This window comes from Microtus oregoni, unplaced genomic scaffold, assembly GCF_018167655.1.
Source record: "Microtus oregoni isolate MIOR12 unplaced genomic scaffold, Mior012 000052F_ref0000163, whole genome shotgun sequence".
Classification (NCBI taxonomy): domain Eukaryota; kingdom Metazoa; phylum Chordata; class Mammalia; order Rodentia; family Cricetidae; genus Microtus; species Microtus oregoni.
Window position 1 is genome coordinate 12,145,956 of NW_024543828.1, and position 10,539 is coordinate 12,156,494.

A 10,539-nucleotide genomic window follows, 5' to 3' on the forward strand; every position below is an offset into this window, starting at 1 on the left:
CAAAAGACTCGTTGAAAACCAAATCACACAAATAGCCAACTCCAAATACCAACCGCTAGGATTCTGAATCCTGCACCCACAGCCTTGGCCACCAGCCCCACCCTCTTCTCCTCTTGGTTCTTTCCGTAAGTCCCGCCCCTTCACCAAGTCCAGCGCTTATTTGCTGGCGCTCTCCTTCCTCTCCCCATTGGTCTCACTTAGCCCATTCTTTCACGCCCTCGACTCAGCTCCGCCCCTCCCGCCGCAGCAGCACTGCGCAGACTCGGGGGAGGCCCGAGGACCTTTTTCCCTGTCGCTTTCCCCTTCTTCCCAGCATTCCTTTTTCCTCGTTCTCATGGCGCACATGGTTTTATGCAAGCCGGCACTTCGCGCCTAGGGCTTTGGTGACGTCATGTTCCTGCACCGCGTGGACGCCCGCTGGTGAAAGAAGGAATAGCCCCGCCGCCCTTTGCCTCCTTTTGTTGGGCTGCCGCTCCTTCCGAATCATGGCGCCATCGCTGTGGAAAGGGCTTGTAGGTGTCGGCCTCTTTGCCCTAGCCCACGCTGCCTTTTCAGCTGCTCAGCGTAAGTGCCTGAAGGACGGGGACCTCTTGTGGGACACCTAGGGCTGTGTGGGGGCGCTTCCCCGAGGAACTGTCGGTCCCAGTGCCGGCGGAACAGCCGTTGGGGTGACTAAGTAAAGCAGTTTGGGTCCTCGGTGAGGGTTGAGATCAGAGGGCTGTGGTACAGCCACCACAGAAAGGTTAGACGAGCCGGCTGAGACTCGAGAGCGGATTCAGAGCGGTGTCTGTTCCACTGCTCAAGACACGAGATGTCGGATCAGACAAAGTGTGGGATTGAGAACTTTGAATGCTTGTGGCCTCGTGACAGTTAGGTAGCCAGCATCCTGGGCGCTCGGCTATCCAGGTAGAGTCTGAGAAGTTAAGTGACCGTTTGCCTCCGGGAGGCAGTGTGACACGGGCAAAGAGCAGTGGACCGGTAGCATTAAAGGGCTGCTTGTTAAAATTTTGCTTAACTGTTGAGGCTGTGTGACCTTGGGCAGCAGGTAACGTCTGTTGGGTGAGTTTTAATTTGTTGTCTCAGAGGACTGCTTGAAGTTGCTTCTGCTTTTAGATGCTAGAGGTTCCGCGGTGCCACAAGGCGATTCTTAATAAGCTAGTGAAGAACTAATTACAAGAAAGCATCACAGTAAGATAATGCGGATATGCTAAAGGGAGAGTGTGTATGTATAGGACCCGCGGGAAGTGTCTTAGAGCCTTGCTGCTCGTGGTCACTAGGACAGCATCGTGGCCATCACCTGGGAGCTTGTTAGTAGACACTCAGGCTCCACCTCAGGCGTAGTGAATGAGAATCTTCGTTTTAATAGATCCCTGGGTGATTTCCATGCACGTTGGTTTGTGAAGCAGTGTCCTGGAGGAGATTAGGATACACTGGAGTACTGGGTTATTTTCGAAGTAAGCTTTGGCTCTATTATATATATATATATATACAGTCGTAGAGCAAGGAAGGCCCTTACTGAAAGTCCAGTGTCCTCATTTCAACAATGAAGAAATGTGGGCTGGAAAAATGGCTCAGTGGTTAAGAGCATTGCCTGCTCTTCCAAAGGTCCTGAGTTCAATTCCTGGCAACCATATGGTGGCTCACAACCATCTGTAATGAGGTCTGGTGCTCTCTTCTGACCTGCAGACATACACACAGACAGAATATTGTATACATAATAAATAAATAAATATTAAAAAAACAATGAAGAAATGCCTAGCTAGTGTTAAAGTGCCAGGTTAGATTTCATTCAAGCAAGAAAGCTAGCTAGAAGTGGGACATTAGAAGGTTAATTCAAAACTACTTTTGATATTGGATTGATTTTTTTTTACTCCTTTTCTTATTAGTTTTGTAAGCTCACATATACTCTGCCTGAAAGCATACCACATTCGCTCAAAACAGTTTGTGTATTTTAAGTCTAGAGTACTTTATCGAGTGAGTAGGAATTGTCCTGCTTAATCTACAATTAAGATTTTGGATTTTATAATTGTCAAGTGAGTACAGTGCATTGTGGATTTGTAACTGCAGCAAGACCTCTGTAACGCCGTCGTGAGCTGGCAAAAGACTAGCATCACCTTTGACACTAGTTGTGTCATGTGAAATCGTGGCATCAGATAGCATCCTATGATGGTGTCGCATGCTCATCTCTGCCATAGTGACTTTTAGTATAGCGGTGCAGCGATCATGAACTAAGTAAATCCTGTTTAACTTGCACATCCCATTTTACTGTGGAGGACACGCAGCCAGATGCGTGGTTCTGTAGTCCTGTGAGTCTAAGAAACATTCTGCTCACTTTCACATTTTATTCTATTTATTTGTTTTGTTTTGTTTTTCAAGACAGGGTTTCTCTGTAGCTTTGGAGCCTGTCCTGGAACCCCCTCTGTAGATGAGGCTGGCCTCGAACTCACAGAGATCTGCCTGCATCTACCTCCCAAGTGCTGGGATTAAAGGTGTACACCACCACCACCTGGCTCACTTTCACATCATTTTAATACTCTACAAATGAAATACATGTTGGGGTTGCAAAGGATGTCTTGAGTAAGGTGCAGAAATCATAGGAAATAAAAGAGTTGGTGTTGTGTAGGATTCAGGGTTACCAGTTTCCAAATCCTGATCCTTCAATCCCTTGCTGCCTCCTGCAGTTAAGGCAGCAGCAGAATTAAGTAGTAGCGGGGACAGAAATTGATGTCCTGAAACTTCAGTTACACCACTACACTGAAGAGAAACATTTCTAGTTTTCACTTTGGGTTCACTGTACAATGGCAGGGTCATAGAGCATTGAAGATATTTGTAGTCCTAGTGATTATTAAATAATTATGACTTCTTTGACCACTTAGTGAAAGGAAGTTTGAGAATGGCTAGGTTTTTCTATACTAATGAATGAAAAATTATGCTTAGTTATTTCAGTTTCACACTTGGCCATCTTTCAGTCATTTAAGGTAATAGAGATGGGCCATGGCAAGCATAAGCTAATTCATAAAGGTAAGGCTGCTGACTGCATGGGAAGAGGGTTTTGAGGAATTTGGGATTAGCATTACTTTATGTAGCATATAAGTCGGCCAGTTCTTTGGTATATTGATTTTCTTGCATTTTAAGAAAGGAAAATGGGCTACAATTTCCTTAATGGTATGTTTCTGGTTTATAGATCGTTCTTATATGCGACTAACAGAAAAGGAAGATGAATCACTACCAATAGATGTAAGTTGTTCATTTATAGTCCATTAAGTTCATATTTAAAATCAGCCACTTTGCTTATAGTAACTTTTATGTTATTTTATTATTCTTTTATCATTTTCAGGCATGATATGACATCTGTTACCTGCTTTTTTTTTTGACTTAGAGTCTCACTGTGTAACTCTCGCTGGCTTGGAACTTGCTACATAGACCTAGCTGGTCTCAAACTCACAGAGATCTTCCTGCTTCTGCCTCTGCCTCTGCCTCCTGAATGCTAGGACTAAAGGCCAGTGTTACCTTGCCTCAGCTGCACCTGCTTTTATCACTCCATAAAATCTAAAGATCTTAAAATCTTAAAAAAATTCTATTAGATCTTTTTATCAGACATAGTGGCTCACAGCCTTAATCACATCATTTGGGAGATTGAGGCATGAGGATTGTTGTGGATTTGAGGTCAACCTGAACTACAGAGTAAGACCCTTTGTCAAAAAACAAAAAAAAACTAAAGAAGGAAATGGGGGCCTTTCTAGAAGTTTCTGTATCCACAGTATAAAATGGCCTTTTAAAATTGTCATTTGGCTCAAGTTTTTATAAAATATCCTTTTTTAATATTTTCTTATGTGTGTGGGTGTTCATGCCATGACACAAGTGTGTAGGTCAAAAGACAATCAGCAGGAGTCAATTCTCTTCTACCATATGGGTCCCAGGGGAAAATTTTCAGGCCATCAGGCTTGGTGGCAAGCATCCTCACCTACTCAACCATTTCACTGGCCCAATAGTTCCGTTTGAAAAATAAAGCTAAAAGCAAGCAATACTGACTGTATGTAAAAACTAAAGAAGGTAGCGTTTAACCTGAATTAATGCCTGTTCCCTACTTATAATTTATTAGTAGATTTAAACTTATATGAATAGTGAATTCTTTGTAACAGAATTAAATAATAGGTATAAAAAATAATAAACTAATCACACAAAATTCAAAGAATAGCAGCAGCAGAACTGATCCCATTCCCTGGCAATTTCACATTTATTCATAATATTTTAAGGGCTATCAAGAGTTTAGGCTTTTTCTTATGTATATACAGTGTTGTCTTAGGTGCATGTACTTTGTTTTACCAATTGGAACAGCTTTGGGGGGCTGGTGAGATGTCTCAGTGGGTAAAAGAGCACTTGCTGCCAAACTTGATGATCTGAATTTAATCCCTGGAATCCACATGATAAGAGAGAACCAACTTCTGGAAGTTATCTTTGATTTGAACCCTTACACTGTGGCACCTATGTTTCCCCTAAAACAAAATTAAGATTGAAACTACATCCTTTATAAAAACATTATGTATGTAGTTGAAAAATTGTTTTTAAGCCGGTTGTGGTGGTACACACACACCTTTAATCCAAGCACTTGGGACACAGAGGCAGGTGTATCTCTGAATTCAAGGACAGCATCATCTACAAAGTGAGTTCCAGGACAGCCAAAAGATTATGCAGAGAAACCCTGTCTCAAAAAAAATATGTTTTTGAAATTAAAATATATTTGGATTATTTCCTCTTTCCTCCCTCAAACCCTTCCCATGCATTCACCCCTTGCTCTCACTCAAATTCATGGCCTCTATTTCTTTAATTTTTGTTACATGCATAAATATATATCTATATATTTGTAAATATATAAATACAAGGGGCTGGAGAGATGGCTCAGTGGTTAAGAGCATTGACTGTTCTTCCAAAGGTCCTGAGTTCAATTCCCAGCAACCACATGGTGGCTCACAACCATCTGTAATGAGGTCTGATGCCCTCTTCTGGCCTGCAGACATACACACAGACAGAATATTGTATACATAATAAATAAATAAAATATTTAAAAAAAATAAAAATATATATAAATACAACTGCTCAGTTTCTATAATGTTACTTGTATGTATATGATTTAAGAGATGACCATAGGGCCTCAACACTAGACAAAGAAGCACAGACAACTAAGGAATGCTGAGAGTAGGAGAGATGTCTCATCAGGGAAGAGCCCCCAATTCGTTATCCAATACTAAGTATATATGTCGTCTTGTAGTTAGCTAGCTTTACTTTTTGCTTTTGTTTTGGAGACAGGCTGTGTGGCCTAGGCTAGCACTGAAAGTGAATATAACCAAACCTGGCCTTGAAACTCTTGATTCTGCTGCCTTCATCTCCTGGGTGCTACTCCACCTAATTTATAGTTAGTTTTCCTTGGCCATAATTTTTCTGGGACATATTTTCATGAAAGTTCATTGATTTACCACATTCTTGCTGTGTTATATGAAATACAGTCTCCTTTGGGCTAGGGATGTAACTCAGTACAGTGTTTGCCTGGCATATACAAATCCCTGTGTTTGATCTTTTTTACCCAATAAAGAGGGCATGGTGGCACACACCTATAATCCAAGCACTTGGAATGTAGACCTGAGGCTCAGAAGTTCAAGGTTTTCCTCAGCAACATTGAACTGAGACCCTGTCTTAACAACAACAAAACCAATCAATCTCTTTGGTATAATGGTGATTGGAATGTAGAGTAACATTTCAGATGTCATTGGGTTTTAATTTAGACAGTCTTAGCTTGTGGCTTATTATGTCTCTGGTTTTTTTTTGTTTTGGTTTTTCGAGACAGGGTTTATGTCTCTGTTTTTAACTAAAGATGTAGTATATGCGGCTGTTAACTTACCCTCCTTTCACTTTTTCTTTTTGGTAGATGTATACAAACATATACATGTACTTTTATATCTTTTTAAAGTAACTTTCTTAGGATTCTCAATTAGCAAATTTTAAAATTTTGTGTAATTATAATTAAGAAAACACCCATAATGCTGTGTTGGTTAATTTCAAACATGAAATTAAGCATTGTTGCTTGTACAACCTGTTTGGAAAGCGGTTTGGTATTGTGTAATAAATCTGAACGCACACATGCTCTGTACCAGGAGGCATGTAGGAATATTTCTGTTGACCTTGTAAAAATAACAGCAATAATGAAATAAATCATGATGTTTTCTTATGATAAGCACTAAACACGATGAAAGGACTTAGACTTCTGCTGTGGGGGTGAATCTCACAAATAACGATGAGAGAAGACAGACTCAGAAGAACGTATTGGGGTGCATTTAAATGAGATTCAGAATGAGGAAAAGTAAACAATAACATGTTTAGAGGTTCATGAATTGTTCAAAAACAGCAAGGAACTGATTAATGCATAATTAAGTACAGTAGTTAACTTTAAGAAAAAAGGAAAGGAAATAATGGGACAGGGACTTGGAAGGTTCTGAGAAGCTGGGTTTGATGGTATGCACCTGTAATTGCTGTATCTGGAAGAGCTGATGCAGGAAGATGGTGAGTTTAATGCCAACTTGGGATATATAATGAGACCCTGTTTCAAAAAGAGAAGGGGAAGAATTGAAAGTTTAGTTGTAGGAAGGAGGCTGCATGTTGGTTCCCGGCCACCCAGCTAGCTTAGACCTGAAATAATCACACAGAAACTGTATTAATTAAATCACTGCTTGGCTCATTAGCTCTAGCTTCTTATTGGCTAACTCTTACATTAATTTAACCCATTTCTATTAAACTGTATATCACCACATGGCTGTGGCTTACTGGGTAAAGTTCCCAGCGTCTGGCTCCAGTGGCTCCAAGGCTTCTCTCTGATTCCACCCTTCTTTTTTCCAGCATACAGCCTAACTTTCCCCACCTAGTTCTGTTCTTCCCTGCCATAGGCTCAAAGCAGTTCTTTATTCATTAACCAATAAAAGCAACCCATAGACAGAAGGACCTCCCACACCATTTAGTTGGTTGGCGGGTACGTGATACCTTTTATTGCTCTTCTTTATACTGTGCTCATATATTTTGTGCCCTCTATGATATTGACCAGTAATGGAATAACAAAAAGGAGTTTTAGTTGCTCTTGGAAGCAGACACTGTTTGGTACTTGAGTTCTAAGTGACTTGGTACCAGTCAGTATTTGGCAACTTTGCTTCTCTGAGCATGTTGCTAAATTCACTTCCTAAGACATCAGAAGTGTTATTGTATTTAAGAAATTTTATTGTGTCTGAGTGCAAATTATTTCAGGAAGTGACTCCTTGCTGAGTAGCAATGGGGAATGCTTGTTAGAACTTGCATCGGAGGGGAAGCGGATTGTCAATTTTCCAAATAGTATTCACATGCTGTTTGTTAATCTGCATCTTTATACTCACAGATAGTTCTTCAGACACTTCTGGCCTTTGCAGTTACCTGTTATGGCATAGTTCATATCGCAGGAGAGTTCAAAGACATGGATGCCACTTCAGAATTAAAGAATAAGTAAGTTCCTTTCCAGAAGCATTTAACTTCTAGAGATTTGTTTTCTGTACATGATTTACAGTGTGATTTTAGCTACACAATAGTTGGTTTCATTTATATCCTTTGATTATGTAGTTTGTAGGAGTAATGAGGCAAAAGTACCAAGTCAGTGTTTGGTGTCATAGGACAAGTAGAAGTTGAAAACCAGGCATAATGGCACACACCTGTAAGCCCAGTACTCTTGAGGATGAAACAGAAGGATTGTAAATTCCGAGACAGTTTGGGCTACATAAGAAGACCCTGCTTCAAAACAAAACCATAAAAGGAGAAAAGTAAAAACAAGGTGGTAGACTGTGGTTCCTGCTAGTGCCCTAAAATTACTGGTTGGTTAGAATGTGAAAGACAGATGAGAATACTTATATAGAAAATAGCTCAGAAACATTATCCAGGTTCCTTCCCTCTTTTCCCTCTTCTCCTTCTGTCTTCCCCCTTCTTACTCTCTTATCCTCTTGTCCCAGCTTAGTCTTTGGAAGAATAACTGAATTTTCTGTTTCCTCTGTCATTTGAACCTAAGCTGTGTCCTCGGCCCTTTTTCTGTCTCTAGATTAAAGAACATCATTATTCTGTAGGTTTCTCCTGTTTTTTGTTTGCTTGCCTTCTCCATATTTTTACTTCAGTTTGTTCAATTCTATTTCTGGATTTTCCCTACCTTCTTTATTTAGAAACAATAACCCTTTACAGTATTTTCTTAGAAGAATTCACAGTAAACATCTGTACACTAGAGGAAGTTATTCCCCTTCCATTTACCTCATTATTCCCATTTATTTTAACATTATTTTGAAGGGGAGGGAGTGGGAACTGGGATTTATATGTAAAGTGAGAAAACATAGTTTTTTAAAAAATAAATTATTTTTAAAAAGAAATACATGATATTAAAAAAGATTTTTTTTGTATTTATGTATATGTGGCTGCATGAGTTTTTGTGCACTGTGTGCATGCAGGTGCCTGTGGAGGCCAGAGAGAATTGTATTCACCTAGAACTGGAGTTAAAGGCAGTTATGAGCTACCCACCCAGCGTGGATTCTGGGAACTAAACCCTGGAAGGGCATATATTCTTAACCCTTGAGCTACGTCTCCAGCCCCCCCCCCACCATATTTCCATTTGGATGGTTAAGTGGGGCTAACTTTGAGATTTTTTTTCCATAAAGGGAAGATTCTCTGGTTCTTTTTTTAGGAAAATAATATTTAAAAACAAACACTAACCACTCATATCTCAGGACATTTATGGACTTTTTTAGATGATACAAATCTCACTGGGAGAGTCTTCGAAGGATCTCAGGCAAGAGGCCAGAAAAGAAAGGAGCCAAACCAAATGGCGTCAAGTAGGGGCAGCAAAATAGTTGAGTTTGGCCAATAGTACATACAGAAGGCCAAAAAGGATTTTTCATTGTACTTGAAAAACAGATCCTTGAAATGTCTAAGGCTTAGGGCCAAAGGAGAATAATCAGAGGTACATCTGTGTGCTAGCATTTGACATATGATTTATCATAATCTACTGGTAGTTTGTAGAGATGACTGAAGTTTATCTAGTATTTCTTATTGTTGACAGGTGTTCTGGAGGGAATCAATGGCTGAAGAAAAAATCTGAGAACTTTATGGTCATTTCCAAATTTCTTACATTGTTTGTATAGTAAAAATATGCAACACAGTGTGATTACCATTTGTAGTCTAATCTCAGATTTATTATTTAAAAATATAATTCACAGCAAATTCATAATTAATTAGAAGTCTGCTCATTTTTCAAATGTGCTATTATAAAGGTTTATCTAAACTTGGTGCTCTTTTTCTTTTTAAGGACATTTGATACCTTAAGGAATCATCCATCTTTTTATGTGTTTAATCATCGTGGCCGAGTGCTGTTCCGGCCTTCGGATGCACCAAGTTCTTCAAACCTAGATGCATTGTCCTCTAACACGTCATTGAAGTTACGAAAGCTTGACTCCCTGCGCCGTTAAGCTTTTTACAAATTCAATAATAGGACAGACAGAGTTGAGTATTGGAGTTTGGGGTGTAAAACACTCCCCCCAACATCAGTATTTATATTGCTATTTCGGAGCTAATTAAAATACTCTATGGCCCTTATTTGTACATTGTTGAAATCAAATGGTGTATAAGTTATCTGTGAAATGAATCTTCGAAGTTTCGTATAGAGGTTTTTGTTCATTTGAAACAATTTCCATGTTTTGTAAAAGTCACTGTTTCAAACACATTTCCCAGAAAAATATTGGGGTTTTTGTGATTATTTATTTTCATAGATTTCTTTTCTTTTGCACTACAGGTTTTAGGAATCCTGAAAATACCATGTAACACCTGCATTTTGCAGCACAAGAGTCAAATGGTCTTCAGTTCTTATTAGACCAACTTCTTGAAGAAGACCAAAATGGTGACTTTGCAGGTTTTTTTAGGTCCCATAAAGAGTGAATCTGCTTTTACAGATACTTGCCAATTTTTATTTTATCAATGGTTTCTCTCCAGACCCCACTCCCAGATTCCTTCTAACATCAGCTGTCTTGTTTCATCACTTCTGAGATTCTGTGTGCAGTGAGCAAATTTTGTGTCAGAAATTCTGTCATACGTATTTAACAAGTCCATCTTGCTGTAAAATTACTCATGTTGTTTTGTTGTAAACTCTTCACTGATAGTGTAAGACTAGTTGAAAGTAGACCAAAGGAAAATTTGTGACTTCATTATCTTGCCTATGTAGAATAGTATTGATTGTGGAAAACTGATTGTCATTAGCCAGTTTCACTCATTCAAAATCTTTTGGCTTATTTATTTCATACTAAATTGGTGAATTAGTAAAAATAAAGGAAATGTCTCATTTAATCTAAAGGCACACACAAAGAAATTGGGCCAAATATGTTCTAATTATTTGGAGCTAGTCTATTTCAATTCTCTTAGAAAATTGAGGTCATTTAAGAAGTTGCTTTGTAGCTTCTGATTGAGAGCTGGCTTGGAGTCTTCATCTTCACTGCCATGCTG

General features: G+C 39.3%; 1 protein-coding gene across 2 annotated transcripts; it reads left to right on the forward strand.

Annotated features, from left to right (window-relative positions):
• Positions 1-417: 417 nt before the first annotated feature.
• Positions 418-10,184, forward strand: Mmgt1 (membrane magnesium transporter 1). Of its 2 annotated transcripts, XM_041637415.1 has the most exons (5): positions 418-564; positions 3,185-3,237; positions 7,415-7,518; positions 9,353-9,545; positions 9,836-10,184. In XM_041637415.1, the coding sequence occupies exons 1-4, from the start codon at positions 486-488 to the stop codon at positions 9,510-9,512; spliced, it is 396 nt and encodes a 131-aa protein (XP_041493349.1). In that variant the 5' UTR covers positions 418-485; the 3' UTR covers positions 9,513-9,545; positions 9,836-10,184. The 2 variants fall into 2 exon arrangements, with proteins under 2 accessions (XP_041493349.1, XP_041493348.1); XM_041637414.1 differs by lacking the exon at positions 9,836-10,184 and having other exon boundaries at positions 9,353-9,736.
• Positions 10,185-10,539: the final 355 nt, after the last annotated feature.

What these genes read in the sequence shown, in the direction of transcription:
- Mmgt1 (XM_041637415.1), top strand. Translation starts at nt 486, where the DNA reads ATGGCGCCATCGCTGTGGAAAGGGCTTGTAGGTGTCGGCCTCTTTGCC. An exon ending in TGCCTTTTCAGCTGCTCAGC is followed by an intron (nt 565 to 3,184) that starts GTAAGTGCCTGA and finishes TCTGGTTTATAG; the next exon opens with ATCGTTCTTATATGCGACTA. An exon ending in ATGAATCACTACCAATAGAT is followed by an intron (nt 3,238 to 7,414) that starts GTAAGTTGTTCA and finishes TTATACTCACAG; the next exon opens with ATAGTTCTTCAGACACTTCT.